Source organism: Sceloporus occidentalis, unplaced genomic scaffold (genome assembly GCF_023333645.1).
Source record: "Sceloporus occidentalis isolate IW3139 unplaced genomic scaffold, rSceOcc1.0.p SCAF_3, whole genome shotgun sequence".
Lineage (NCBI taxonomy): Eukaryota > Metazoa > Chordata > Lepidosauria > Squamata > Phrynosomatidae > Sceloporus > Sceloporus occidentalis.
In genome coordinates this window covers 67075190-67090951 of record NW_028316983.1, presented here as the reverse complement: position 1 = coordinate 67090951, position 15762 = coordinate 67075190, and the positions used below count along the sequence as shown (strand labels likewise).

General features: G+C 41.3%; 1 protein-coding gene across 2 annotated transcripts in view; it reads right to left on the bottom strand.

Moving 5' to 3' along the window:
• Nucleotides 1-147: 147 nt before the first annotated feature.
• ELAPOR1 (endosome-lysosome associated apoptosis and autophagy regulator 1) overlaps nt 148-15762 on the bottom strand; it is a 92000-nt gene continuing 76385 nt past the window's right edge. For both annotated transcript variants that reach the window (XM_089514835.1, XM_089514836.1), the window contains 10 exons: nt 12451-12588; nt 11816-12073; nt 10266-10439; nt 8297-8477; nt 7123-7219; nt 6645-6746; nt 5642-5768; nt 4593-4771; nt 3898-4063; nt 148-2169 (listed from right to left, as the gene is read on the bottom strand). In XM_089514835.1, coding sequence (XP_089370961.1) covers nt 2101-2169; nt 3898-4063; nt 4593-4771; nt 5642-5768; nt 6645-6746; nt 7123-7219; nt 8297-8477; nt 10266-10439; nt 11816-12073; nt 12451-12588 — 1491 coding nt within the window. In that variant the 3' untranslated portion in view covers nt 148-2100. The remainder of the gene's footprint in view (nt 2170-3897; nt 4064-4592; nt 4772-5641; nt 5769-6644; nt 6747-7122; nt 7220-8296; nt 8478-10265; nt 10440-11815; nt 12074-12450; nt 12589-15762) is intronic.

The window sequence follows — 15762 nt, the reverse complement described above, 5'->3', positions numbered from 1 at the left end:
AATTAGGGAAAGAGTGGACCCTCCCCCAGGCCCTTTGAATGCATGCTAATAGAAAAAGTGTGGATAGAAATCTGCATTAATGTTTTTTGATTGGGAGTACAAATCTGAAAGTACAATGTAACGTTTGTTGTTGTTGTTTTTTAAAAAAAACAACAGGCTCATTTCTACAGTACAAAGAGAGTAAAGCAGAGGTATAGGAACCAGAGGTATATCAAGGAAAATTAAAATGTCATTGGAATTAAACTTGAATGACTTAAGGCTGCAATTCTATATCTGCTTACCTATGAATAAGGCCTGTTGAACTCTATGGGATTTACTTCTGATTTGACACTTAAATGATTGCAGTGTGAAAGAACGGTCTGGACTTTTGTTCATTTCTATTATTAACTGAATAGTATTAAAGACTATTCTAATCTACCAGAACAAACAAAAGTGATGAAATCTGTCAACATTGGCTTGCCAGTTACCAGTAGATGTTGACTTAATTAACTCAGGAGCAAAAGTTTTTTAAAAAAAAGATTGGGAAGATGTTTTTATATAACACTGCAACTCTCCTCCCCGCTTGTGCCATGGCCTTGGGGGATTCTGGAAGTTTTAGTTCCAAAAAGAAACTTTTTTTCAAGCTCTAGTTTTTAATGCAGTCAATATACAGAGACAGAAGGCATTGCCTTTGATTAGTAATTGACCATCTCCAGTGAAAGAGAATCAGATTTTCTTGATCAGAAGCCATAATATCTCCAATGGAACAGGTGGAATGGGAGAGTTATCTTGTTTCACATTCATCACTGCTACAACTGACTGGATTCAAATGATTACACAGGAACACTGCATACGTTTTGGCATTTTCACACTAATGTGCATCAATACTGGCAAAAACTGTTTCAGCTCTTCCAGAGTTTCCTCTGTGGTCTTTAGTATAATTATGTTTGATATTTAAAGGGTGTTAAAAACAAAATCTAATTTTGAGAAAATTGGAAAAGGAAGAAGAGAACATACTTAAAACAAAAGAGGTTGTGTTTGAATTGTAAAAATGCTAAGCATGTAATCTGTTTCCCAAGTGAAAGAAATCCAAATTTGCCTCTTAACTAAAGTCTGTAATTCAAGGGTGACATTTTTTTCCACAGATGTTCCTCCACATACCTTGATCTAGAGAGAATTAGAGAAATGACTAATTCTTTAGCTTCTGCATGCTGTACAGGGGGCAAACTTGATCGTTGCAGTCATTGCCTGAATACTTGTAATTTACATAGCCTAAGGACAGAGTCCTGTGTTGAAATTTCAGTAGGATTTCTTGGAAGCCCTGCTAGGCTGACTGAATGCCAAATGGAGTGGCAATCCCCTCTTGGGTGGTAACAGGATACATGGTTGTATGGCTTTTCTTCTTAAGACAGGTTACCTTTGTACAAAAAAGTGAAGAGAACACAGCTGTTTTTTCTATGCTGTAATGATCTGCAGTGCCTAAAGTATGTTCCTTCCCAGATACAATGATCTCCAGAATGATCAGTGCAATACAGACCTTCTGCTAAGACAATATTTAAGGAGGTTTGGGCAGAAACCTATGCACTAGCACATTGGGAAAGCTTTTTACAAGATAAAATAGTATTGTCAGCCACAAGAAGGATTGCATGGATAGAAGAATTACAGCAAGACCCTACCAATATCTGCTTAGAAGTAATCCCTCTCAAGTTCAATGGAATTATTCCTAGGTAAGGACTGCAGCCTTAGGAGCATTCCCACAATGATACTTCAGGGTAGTTTAGCCATTTGTGGTCACAGGAAAGAGTTAAAACACAAACATTGTCACTTTGAATAAAAGGGTTAAAATTCAAGATTCTGGGCACAACACAGAAAGGGGGACAGGACATGCAAGAGACATACAAATATATATCTACATATAATTTTAAAAGCACACTTGTATTTGGCACAGTTTTTCTTTTGAAGGGAATGTTAAAATTTTCGACTTTAAAAAGTACAATAAGAAGCTGAAGTTAAAGAGAATCCAATAAGGCCACATGGCAAGTTCATCAAAGTGCAGGTATTAACCAAGGAGGACTCCCAAAGCATCCTGCAGCAAAGGCATGAGAGGTAAATAATCCACTCCTAAAGATCCATGTCAGTGGTACCAGAGGAAGTCTTCAGTGGCACAGAGTCAAAACCATCAGATGTTCGCTAGAGGCAACATAAAATTAAGTGTGATTAAGGCTAAGCAAGAAATATTACATTTTTCTCAGATTCTGTTAACCTATTTCAAATTCCATTTCATCAACTATATTACTAGTGACTTTGAGCAAAGAATTTCTTAGCTTCTATCTACAAAAGTAAAAACAGTAATTACTTCAAAGTTATTGAAAAGATGGTTGAGATAAGACACTGTCATTATTTGCACTCTTAGGGAAAGAACAATTTGGGGAGGGGCGGGGGGGAGATATATAACAAACACTGAAAATGTACAACTTCTAGATAGGGTGGAGGTGATGGTAAAGTGCATACCTTCATACATTGTTTGACTACAGCTCCTATCTGCCCTAACCAACATAGCTGATGATGAGAAATGCTAGAGGGTGCAGCCCAAGAACAGCTGAAGAGCTACACTCTGCCTACCCTGGTCTGAAGATAAAGAATTTATTCAGATAAAGTATTTGCATAGGGTGTGGTGGGAAGAGAAATCCACACACACTCTTCATACACTGGCTAAATTCCTGTAATTTATCCCATGCAACTCTGTGGTCTGGAATCTGCCATTGTTTCTCTATCAGAAACCCCACTGGCTCTGATTCTCAAAAGATGAAGCTGAGCAGAAAAATAGGCAGGCAACACAGAGCTGGTCATGCACCTACTTTCAACAGTACAATGAGCAGCCATATATTTAAGAGACAAGCCAGGTTCCAGACCTAGTTAGATTATAACTGTACTTGCATCTTCAATTAATATCCATGAGTGTGTTTCCAGTATATACTTAGTGCTCTTATCTTATGCCTCCAAATAAAGGAGACTACAACCATAGGAAGCTGATAGAGTCAGGATTTCTCAAAATGGAGGTCCTCCTCTGTATCCCAGCCAGACTATACTGTCACCCCATCTAATGTCACTGGACTGTTATAAGCCTTCAGCTGGATTGTTTTTTAAAAAAGGGATACAAAACAATACAATTTGTATTTGGCCTGTCTACCTGGAAGACTTTTCCTCTTAGTTTACTGAGAACATCCCTACATACAGAATCCTGCCATGCCTGACTGTACCTAAGAGAAGTCTATAGGAAAACAAAGAGCCACATCAGAAAAAATATATATATATATATATATATATATAAAAGGAGTGCATCATTAACCTGAATATTATAGTCAGTGCAATAAGAAATATAGCAACACATGCAGTGAGGTTTAGGGGGCTGTAGAAAGGCCAAAGATGTATCTTGGAGTAAGGATGTTATAACCATAAATATTTTTTATTAGTGCCAGATCTGCAGGAACTATTAGTTGTGATGCCCTTCCAGCCCATGGAAATTTAACTATCTGATATAATTGTTTTTGTGGGGAAACACATTTTTCTTTTTTACTACTGGTATTCTTCTCTGTCAAGAGTTTAAGCAGGGCAGAAGAGACAAGTGAGGCTCACATCAGTCCCACCAGTCTTGCACAGTGTTCCACTTATGCTAATTAAGACCATTACTTACAAATATCCCAAGTCAAAAATCAAATAGATAGAAGGGAAAAATACAGGAACATTTATGGGATATTTTGCATATTAGGTAAATTGGGACACTGCCTAGATGTGGCCTAGGAAGATAAACTGGATATTCAAGATATCTGTCTGGTTAAATAAACAGTGGAATCAATCCCTAGGCCTCCATTGCTTCATTTTGCCCATTATAGCAGCTGGGACCCACATGCACCTCACCTTGGTAGTGAAAGCCTTTATTTTGCCAAAAAGAGAATTCTTGCTTGCGAATATCAAGTCATCCTCTGCATCTTCCCCCTCCATGATGGCACAACTGTCAGCAGCTGGCAATTCACTATCCTTGGCACTGGCATTCATCACCAGCTTGGAATATTTATATTCTAACCTTCAAAGAGACAGACAGAAAATAAGCCTGAGAGGGAGAGGGAGTCTTCAGGGTTTCAAATTTCGGAGGACTTCTGGGCAATTAAGCTTCTTTTGGGCACTATCCATTAGTTCTCTAACCATCCTGTCACTTTTTGGCTCCTCCTCCTTAGAACCACCCTTTCTTCTTTTATTTACAACAATTCCTCACTCTGCTATCTCTTCTATAAACTAAAATGGGATTATAAAATGTGAATTGATATGATAATACGTACTTCTGGGTGTGGGGAAGAAACTGAACTAAAGGACAGATTTAAGACTAATGAAGGCAAAGTGAAAGAAAAACTGAGGCCTGACGGAAATATATTAAAAAATGTATAAAGCTAAACATGTATTATTCAATAGCCAAAGATTTTGAACAATAACTTGAGCTTCCACTTTTGTTTGTCTGTTCAAGGTTATCATCTGACTTGAAAGGTAAACTATAAGTACTGTGTAGCTATGATGAAGAAGCAAGTGTCAGGACCTGGCAAGAACAGGAACTTGCTTACTTCTGATTTTTCTTCCAGAAGTAGCAAGTCATAACAGTCAGCAGGACAGCAGTACAGGTCCCAGCTGAGATCCCTACTTTGAGCCAGAAGTCCATGGTTTTGCAGATGCTGACTTTCTCCTTTGGGAGCAGGATGCCTCCTACACATAGCTTTGGCTCCCGCCAGACATATGTGGTTCTCTGTAAAAGAAAAAGTGAATGTCTTGCTTTCAGTAAGACATATTCCCAGTTCATACAGACAACCAAATTCCTCATTTCATATGAGCAGTAGTAACAGTTTCTACAGGAATCTTCAAGTAGATAAATGGAGCCCTGGTGGTGCAGTGGTTAAATGCCTGTACTGCAGCCACTCACTCAAAACCATAAGGTTGCAAGTTCAATCCCAGCTAAGGGAGCTCAAACTCGACTCAGGCTTGCATCCTTCCGAGGTTGCTAAAATGAGTACCCAGATTGTTGGGGGGCAATTAGCTTACAGTTGTAAATCGCTTAGACACTGTTAGTTCACTATGAAGCGGTATATAAATGAAGCTGTTTGTATCTTAGCAAAGACAGTAAGTGTGATGTTGCAAAATGCTGTCAAATCATTTTATCATTTAAACGCATTCTGTTCTATTCATGTTGTTTCTGAAATCAGAAGTGATGTAAAAACTATGTTCAAACTATGGGTGATCCTAGACTAGGCTTTTATTGTGCAATTGCCCTGGGTCCTTGTTTGTGGCACTGAGGAGGAGGTCCACATGTTGTACTTCATTTACAACCCTCCCTTTTTTTCACTGTTTCTTTTTCTTTAGAAGAAAGGAAATCCATTAATGATCTATTATTACAAAAAGGATGTAATTGCTGCACAGTGCAATGGTAACCATTCCACTAGAACTTACTGTTTCTTTTTTATTTAGCTCCTACGTTTTTCTTGCATGCAAGTTCATTAACTAACAGTTGGGATATGAGCTCTAAAATGCTCATTTTAAAATTCATGTTATTGTATGTAAAAACATGTAGCTCTCAAGCCCTGAAGATAAAAACTCAGAAAAACTGATTCCAAGTCTCTACCTGTATCCCTCCAACACAGGCACTGGTGATGGCATGGTAATCATCTGTAGAACAGAGCGGGCAAGCTTCAACTGTCTCCCACAGGAAATGAAAAGTGCATCCATCACAGGTTCCATCAGGGCATTTGCTGTTTGCAAATTGCAAGAAGTCATTTCAAATCAGTTGTTCACTTCTCTAGTATTAACCTATTTCAAAACCTATAGACTGGGGTGGGCCACTATGGAATGGTAGGGAGCCTCATTAGCCCCCACCAGGAGATATTGAAGGGCCACCCTGCCACACATGCTCCACAAAATAAATAAAATGTTGCCCCCAAATGCCCTCTAGGGGACAAGAGGGCATATCCACCATGTTTTGGGGTCTTCCAGGACAATTTTAGGACAGGAGAGGCTTTTAAAAAACAGCAGGAAGTGAGTAGAAATTAACTACCTGTTCCATAAAAGGCCCCTCCTGGGCCTAAATTGGCCCAAGGTAGGCTCAAGATGTTGTATAAACGCACCCTACACTTCCCAGGGGGCATTTTGAGGCAAGAAATTGGGGGAAATGACCCCTGGGCAGCCCGGGGGGTTCTCCAAATGTGGGAGAAATGCCCTCTACAGCCCCCAGAACAATTTTGGGGGCATTTTGAAACAAAAAAGTTTTTTTGACCCTTTGTTACTGCATGTGGCCTGCTGGCTGCACTTGCCCATCCCTGCCATAGCTTGGAAGAGTTGCTTGTGGAGCTACAACTTCGATATGTACACTAGCTATGCTGGCTGGGGCTTCTGGGAGCTGTAATACAAAACAGATAACAAATACCCGTGACTCTTGGCATCTACATATTATATCTCTGAACTAACAGCGAGGACAGGCTTCAAGTTACCTCTGACATCACCTAAATGTTGATATTAATTACTTCTCCCACCCCCACCAATTTCACATGTGCCCCATTGTAGAGGTTAGGACATACTGTCATATGAAAAGGAAACAGTTGCCACAGAGAAATACTACCCATCATACTTACTTTGGCACAGAAAGCGTTCCAGACTGGGGCTTTAGGGGATTACATCTCACTCTGATGGCAGTGACTCTCCCATTATTACACATCTGTGTCACATCACTGGATCTGCAGGATAACCAAATGTATTACATTATGATATGCCTGCTAGAGGTGGTAATCCCATATCACATAAAGAAATCAGGCTCATGTGTACAGTCAGAAACAAAACTGAACTCATTACATGGATAACAGAAGGGTGGAAAGCTTCATTCTCCGGTACTAAAGAAAAAAAATCACTTTTCTTCCTTGTTCTTTGGTTACTTATTGGAGTAGTTTTCAGATTTGGACGGGAGGTTTTACAGGGCCAATACCTGCAAAGTTCCCTGTGAAGTTGAAATATTGCTAGTGTCTGTTCAAGATACTCAGGTTGCCCAAACTGAATTTCATAGCTAGTAATGGACACAGCCTGCCATTTATCTTTATTTGGCAGTTTTTCATTTACCTGTAAAAGAATATCACATCTGGTAAGCCCACATTCTCAGCAGGGAAATAGTCAGCAAGAGAAGTGATATTGTCCAGAGTAGGTTGTGTTGTTACCCCTGAAAGTAAGTTAAAACCACACCAATGAAAACGAGACACTGCACAGAGAAGGCTGTCACTGCTCTCTAGAATAGCATATGCCCTCATCCCCTTAAATATACTCTGCTAAAGAGTCTCCCCAGAAAGAAGACAATCCCATTTCTATTTTATTTTTGCTATTATTTCATTTATTATTGCTATTACTATTTTTTTCACTGGCTTCTTCACAAACTGACTAGGGTCAGGAAACATGTGAGATTCATCATAGCTTTGGCTAGGGAAGGAGAGAATGGTGTGGCCTTCCAGATGTTGTTCAACACCCAGCAGCCCTAGTCAGCATGGTTGATACTAAGGGATAATAGGAGCTACAGTTCAACTATTGGATGGGGCTAGGAGTTCTGTAAGTTAATGTGTACAGTACTTGATTTGCTTATTGAATTACCAGTTTTTATCATGAAAAAATAAAAACATGGTTTGTTGTTGTGTGCCTTCAAGTCATTTTTGACTTATGACAGCTTTAGGGCGAACCTGCAACAGAGGGAGTTCTGCCTTGCCTTTCTCTGAAATGAGAGAGTGTGACTTGACCAAGATTGAGTGGGGATGGCTGAGTGGGGTTTCAAACCCTGGTCTCCCAGTATCCTTGTCCAGTATTCAAACTACTGCACCATGCTGTCTCTTAAAAAAAGTGGTAGTTGGGCCTAAACCTGGGCATGAAGCTCATCCTAAAACAGTGACATGTTTATATAGTTTTAATATATAGTGTTGCTATTGTTGTTTCCTTTTAAAAAAGACTGCCATGTGAAAGAAAGCTTTTCTGGGAACAGAGTCAAAAGTTGAACAGCAGCTAGGTGAGGGAGGAACTAAGAGGAACAGATGCCAGTTGGCACTGGATTTTCTGATCTGAGCAATCATATTTTTCAAATAACAACCTATAATGACCTTGCTGGTTACAATTCTGCCTTTTTTTAAAAAAAATCTAGCAGGCATAATGGCAGAGGCTGGCCTAGTTACTTCAATTACCACATGTAATGCTCCCAAAAGCTTCCATCAAGCAGGTCTCAGTTCAAGCACAGAATGACATTCTCAGTAATTCTCACCTACAAAGTGGTCAGCCAGGCTCACAGGCTGTGAAGATACCACTGTTTTATAGCCCATCACTTCAGAAGGAACAATAATGGACTGGCATACATAGGAGGAAGTTGATTTGGAGAATTCTGTCTCCTTGCCAAGGACATGTATATCAGTGACATTATCAATGCAAGTAGCTATCTTCCTTCCCTTCAGAAAAGGAGAAAGAGAGGGAGAAGGAGAAAAACCCTCATAGTACCTTTCTTTTTCATGCAGTTAAAATATATTCTTTTGGAAAGAACCAAAGAGTCAGTCTCTCTACCTACAAGCAATTGAACTTTTCTATTAGGCAACAGTTCTAATCTTCCTAATATGTGAGACCTCTTCCCTCTTAAAGGGGGGAACACTGTTATTCATCAGGAGCTAGAAAAAATTCATATGGTACAAGCAATGAAAGGCATGGAATGCTGCTACGAAAGTATCTTGTGTAGTGTGTGAACACCTGTGCCTTCATGTCAGCTGTGGACTTATGGCAACTCCATGAATTTCATACGAGTTTTCCTAGGCAAGGAATACTCGGAGATGGTTTGCCAGTCCCTTCCTCTGAAATATAGCATGCAATCTCATGTAAAACCATAGCCCAAGCTCTGACAGAGATCTTTGCAAGGATGGGGTGGCCTTCAGAAATCTGTACAGATGCAAGTCCAAGTTCATGCAACAAGCACATGGAATGCACTATCTTACTTTTGTCCCCTAACATCACCAATCTAATGTGCTGGTGGAGCACTGTAATGCAACCCTGGGGACTATGTGGCTCAACAGATGGGCAGCTCCGTGCTGCCCCTTTGAGTCCCGCATTGTTGCCGCAGTAACCAAATGCTGTGGCAACGATGCGCTCCCTCCTGGGAGCAAAAAGAAGCTGCTCAAAGCAGCTTCCTAGAAGGGGTGCAATTGGCGCTCGCGCATGCGCCATTCACATCACTTATTGTGAGCACCATTTTGGCACTGCGCAACACTCACACCCTCATGACACCACTCATGTGAAGTTGGCGAGTCATGTTGGCGTCACCATTGCATATTAGGGTTCAGGAGTGTGTGGTCGCTGCGTGCTCCCAAACCCTAATTTTGACCCAAGGACAGTGCTTAGAAGTTAGTGAATGAACATTTCAGTGTTTGGGACTTGGTCTTACATCAGCTTTTGTTTGCCTAATTGTCTGTGCCACACCCAAGCCTGGCTTATTCACTCTTTGAGTGGGGTCTATGGCAATGTGAAAGGGTCATTGCAGCTGGTGCAAAGAGTATGAGGAGATGCTGCCTTCTCCAAAGACGTATATGGTTGATTTTATGACAAATCTGCAGAATGCTCTCAGGCAGACATGGGGGGTTGTTTATGAGAACCTTCACCAGGCACAAGACCAGAAAGCCTGGTACAAGCAGTATGCCAGAGAATGAGGTTTTGAGAAAGGGGATCAGGTGATGGCCCTGAAGGGGATCTAGTTTAGCAAGATGGAAATTTCCTGGGAGGAGCCAGGCACAACGCTTGAATGCATTGGGACTGTGAACTACCTCATCCAGTTTCCAGAATCTAGCACCAAGCTGAAAGTGTACCATGTGAATTCACTGAAGTCCTTCTATGACAGATCCAGATACATTCTCACATTGTCAGTTCCAGAGGCTGAGGAGGAAGAGTGACCTGAACATGCATTTTATGAGCAAATGGGGAGTGGGGGTAGACTGGAATCTGTTCAACTCCTTCCAAGGCTCAACCCAAACCAGTGCAAACAGTTCTCCCAATTGACAGTGAAGTTTGTTGCCCTGTTCTCACTCATCTTTAGTCTTACAACAGTCTGGCTTTAAAGTGCCATTAGGGTTTGGAAACTCTTCACACAGTAGGGGCAGTCATATAGTAGGGCAGTTTTACAAGTTATGGCTGTGTACAGAGGAAGCATTTCTTGGAGACTTTGATGTGGCTTGCCTCATATGAATATACATACTTACATGATTCCCACAGAGACTGATGTTGAAGTGATGAAAATACTTCAGTCCTTTTGAGGTAAAACTGGGCCCCCATAAAAAGGATGTGCTGTTGGCCAGTGCTGAGAAGTCATACTCCAGAGTTCTACCATCCATACTGACTGAGAGATGACAGTCATTATAACAGAGAGAATGAATCTGGGGGAGGGTGAGGGGGAAGAGAACATAAAGTCAGATTATTTCCCCACAGAGGAGTCCAGAAATTGCAAGTTCTCCAGCAGCACTTATAACTTATAATTCCTCTTTGTTTTGAGAGGAGTCTGTCTTGATTTGGTGATTATGCCAGCCACAACCAAACCACTCAGGAATCCTATATGCTTCTGCTTACAGGAACCTCTCTTGCCAATTGTGCAACATGTCCATGGAACCATATGAATTATTACACAAAACATATATGAAGTGAGGAATTGCTTAGCTGCTTTTGTGCCACTTCCATTTTGCCAGGATACATCTTTCTGAGAATATGTGGCCTCATTCCCACTTACAGATAAATCGGTGTGCGATCCGAATCAATGGATCGATTCGACATCAGATCGTGGTTTACACTATACTTGCCCCAATCACATTTTCTGTCATCAGAATAACCCACTTGTGGTTCACATTCAGGAATGAATTGATTCAAAATGATTTTGTTCCAGCGGCTGAAGGGGAAATGTGAATCTATTCTGATCTGCTTGTGGTTCACACTTGCGCAGAATCGATTTATCAAAAAAAAGAAGCAAAAAATCAGTGACGGGTTAAATGGGTCTGGAGCATGGCCCCCCTCTTGGAATTGTTTCAGCGATTCTCATTAAGTGGGAACAAGGGTCATTTGAACCGACTCAAACCAATTTGCGATCCAGTTTAAAAGGTAGTGGGAATGAGGCTTGTGTGGATATTAGAGAGGGAGGTGTAATTCCATAAAGAATCCCTTTCTCTCCCCATTTCCCATATAAAATTTCTGGCAGTAGATGATCATAGTATTGGACTGGAGGACATACAATTGCCTAGAGAAAACATATTTTTCAGTCATGTATAAAGCAGAAGTGGAGGAGGTAAATACAGTAACCCACAAATAATCAAATCCACAAATGTTTAACCCACAAATGTGGGGGCACATGTATATTCATGGGTCATGAGTGTTTATGCATTTGTCAGTGTATAAAGATATGCAATTAATATATACATGACAAGAATTACATGTATATAAATACATTTCATTTAGATTGTTGCATCAGTCCATAAAGGGGAGGAATCAAAACATCAGAAAGGTAATACCTTTGTTGTGCTCAACTAATATAAATCAGAGTAGCAAACAAATAATGATCTCAAAAGCCAGTTCACAATTTTGTGAATACTGTACTCCTATTAAAGGTATTACCTACTGTTTCTTTAATCTAATTTAATGGATATCTTTCTGTCAATTAAATTAATTACTAGCCTATTACAGTGTACTTTTGTTTAAACAAATCTAGATCTATGCAGCTGTCACAGTTTAGAAATCATGAACACTGGGGGCAGGGGGCAGGCAGTACCTTATTGTTTTTTGTGCCAGGACCACAAGGGATGCAAGCCTGTTTACCATAAGGCTGGTGAGCTTTCAGGTAAGTATTTGATGCACATGGATAGCAGCCACCAGAATTTCTGTCAATGTAGTGCCCATGGGGACAGGAAGTACAGGATGAGCCAGAGGATTCAAGAGCACATGGTCGGCAGTAGGAAGCTACACCATCTATGACGTTGGTCACATTGATAGAGTATATCTTGGCAACATCATTTGTGTATTTTCTTCCCTGGAACAAAACACAGGAAGTACTTTAAGTACCCTACAGAAGAAGTATTTAATAAGGTTAAGACAAGAACTGCAGGAAGTAGAATTTCAACTACAGTGCGCCCGTGTTATACGCAGGCATGTTATACGCGGCTTTGAGCTTATGTGCTTAAGGTGTGCAGGAGCAAGCAGGGCGCAAGGGGCAGCACAACCCATTTGGATGAATGGGGCACGCGCCCATGGCACAGGAACGGATCCCCCGCGTAAGGCAAGGTTCGACTGTATAATCTCTTCCATTTTGCAAGACACTGAAATAATCCTGGTTCTTGGAATTACTCCACTGCTGTTCATTGTAGATAATTGTAAATAGAAGGTTTCCAGGTATTTCACCATCCTTACTGCCTCACGGTATGCTGTCCTTTGGAAGGCCCATGTGAAGCTCATGGTTGCATTCTTCTCAATGATGTATGTGTAGGATTGCTTTCCCTTCGATCCAACCCATGTTTCCACCGGTGTGTTCGTTCTGGAATTCACACCCTATTAGGGAATGGAAAGATAGGGCACCAATACGTAAGGAGTAGACAATTATTACTGCCCAATGCATAATTGTCACTTGCTATTTGATGTTCTTTTGTTCCCTGTTTTATTGAACCATTTCCTGTAGCGCTATGTATTTTATATATATTATCCTATTATCTCTTAGATTGTATGCCATAGGCAGGATTTCTCTTATATACTTATTGTTTTATGTACAGCGCTGTGCAAATCTACAGCGCTTAAATAATAATAATAATAATAATAATAATAATAAACTATTTATTACAGATGCAGAATAATTACAGATGCAGAATAATATTTCCATATTTTTAGATTTAGATTGAAATAGGGGAATCATGCTGGCAGAACGATCATGAAAATCTCAAAATAACAACCTGAGTGGGGCATTAGCAAGAAAGGGAAAGGAAGGAGGCTGAGGAGAAAACATGCTGAAGTTGTAACTACAGTATCTTGCAGAAATTTCCATGCACATACACTGTAGAAAAGCTGAAGCAGATTGTGGCAGAGAAAATACGGAGAACTAGAATATTACTGTTCATTCAGTAAATAATATCAATATTTTTAAAAGATAAAGGTTTCCCCTTCGGCGTAATTATCTAGTATGTTTGACTGTGGGATATGTGTGTTCATCTCCATTACTAAGCCAAGGAAGCCAGCCTTGTCAAAGACAACTCTGTGGTCACGTGGTCACTATCACTGCACAGAACACTGTTACCTTCCTACCAAAGTGGCACCTATTTATCTATTTGCACGTTTACATGCTTTTCAACTACTAGGTTGACAGAAGCTGGAACTAGTGGCGGGAGCTCACTCAGTCATGCAGAACTGCCAACCTGTCAACCTTGCAGTCATCAGAGTCAGGGTCTTGATTGCTACGCCATCATGTTTATTTGCTGTTTATTCAGTAAATAATATAAATGTTGTATTTTCACAATTCTGATTTCATTTTTGTATTTATGTACTTATCAATGGATTTGCTAATTCTGTTTTATTCATACAAATACCTTCTTATAGATACGTTCAGCATATTTCTAATATTCCCATTCTATTCTTATTAACAATTGATGGAATCTTGCTGGGGTGTTATGTCTTTGTAAGTGGACTTATTGCAGCTATTAACATTACCACTGGGGTTGGTTTTAATATATGCTTATTCATAATTTAATGTTTTTTTCTTACTTCACTACAACCTAGAGTTAAAGCATGGAGAAGATATTTATGTGAATTGTGTATTTAGATGCTGAATTTTAAATGTGGACTGTTTTAAAATGTGTATGTCTCATTTGTTCTTTTAAACTGTTGCATATTTTAATTAATGCATTTAATACATATTGTTCATTGCTGATTTGTTGTTGCTCCCTGCCTTGATTGACAGGGAGAGGTGGGTAAGAGATACTACTACTACTACTACTACTACTACTATCAGCAGCATCAGTACATATTAACAGATAGGATGTTTAACATTTTTCACAAAAATAGCTGGTACACCATGTATACCCATGATGCATCCCATTCAGCAGGAATAAGTTTGGGTTATGCCTAGGGTTGCCATAACCCGATGGGAGGCGTGACTCCCCCGCTTTCTAGGGGGCGTTCCCGATCCCGTCACGCCCTCGGATGGCTGCCTGGCTCCTGGCCCTGCTGCATCCCTATATTGTGATGAGCGCAACAGCCAGGGCTGGAGCTGGCAGGGGACGGCTCTGCTGCTCTGCCTTGCCCCTATTGGCCAGCCCTCCCAAGGAGCAGGCTTTGTCAGGCAGGGCAACAAGGCGCGAGGAGGAGCAGGGCCAGGCAGGTCGGCAGCAGCAGTGGCCCCCACCCGTCCAGACAGGCTGCTGGGAGAGGGGAGGAAAGGGCCCTGGCCTCTGGGGCAGCCCGGCCTGGGGAAGGAAAGGGCCCTTTCCTGGAACCCCTGCCCCCCAGCCCTCCTCCTCCTCCTGCTCTTGCAAGGAAGGGGCTCTGAAGCGCCGGGAGAGCTGCCTCACTAAAGGGGAGGGGCACCTCAGGGACCCAGCCATCGGAGAGGAAGAGGAGGAAGAGCCTCGGCAAGGCTCAGAAGAGGAGGAAGGGGCTGGCACCCGGGAGAGGCAAGAGGGCACCTCCTGGGCCCCAGGCTCCCCCCAGGATCACCCCCGTCGGACATTGGAAGCCCCCTCCCCAAGGCCACCCAAACACACACCCTTCTCCTTTCTAACCCTCTCTCTGACTCCCTCTCTCCCTGTTACTCCACTTTAACTGAGCCCTCTCTAATCCCCTTCTATCTACCCCTTCTCTCCATCTAAACTCCCCTCCAACCCCTCTCTATCTACTCCCCCCTCTCTCTAACCCAGTGATCCCCAAACTGTGCTCTTTAAGTAATTTTGGACTTCAGCTCCCAGAATCTCAGACTATTGAGTAACATGTCTGAGGCTTCTGGGAGTTGAAGTCCAAAATCTCTTAAAGGACACAGTTTGGGAACCACTGCGTCTAACCCCCTTATTTAATAATAGTAATAATAATACAGTGGACCCTTGTTATACGCTGGGGTTTGGTTCCAAGATCCCCCGTGTATAACAAAATCCGTGGCTGCTCAAGTCCCATTAAATATAATGACATAGCAAATGGTGTCCCTAATAAAAAATGGAAAATCAAGGTAAATGTATACTTTTTTGGAACATTTTCAAACCGTGTATGCTTAAATCCGTGTATAAAAAATCCGTGTATAAGAAGGACCGACTGTAGGATTTATTTATATACCACCCAATCACTGGGAATCCGAGCGGTTTGTGTAATTCACAGATAGCCAAACTACACAGGCAGATCAGTTCCTGGCACTGAACAAGCAGAGCTCTGCTCTGGAGCTACAACAAACTACATTTCCCAGAATTCCATAGCATTGAGCCAGGGCAGTTAAAGTACTATCAGACTGGGTTATTTCTGCAGTGTGTATGTAGTCTGAGAACCCTGCAGAGAGAACAACTCTGGTGCTTTAGAATTTAAGCCCATCTAACCCCCCCTCTATCTAAGCCCTCTCTAACCCCCTCTATCTAACTCCCTTATTTAAGTCTCTTCTAAGCCCCCTCTAACCCCTCTCTATCTTACTCCTCTTTATCTAACCCTAACCCCCTCTAGGTACCCCATTTAGCCCTCCTTCTATAGCCCCCCTTTCTCAAA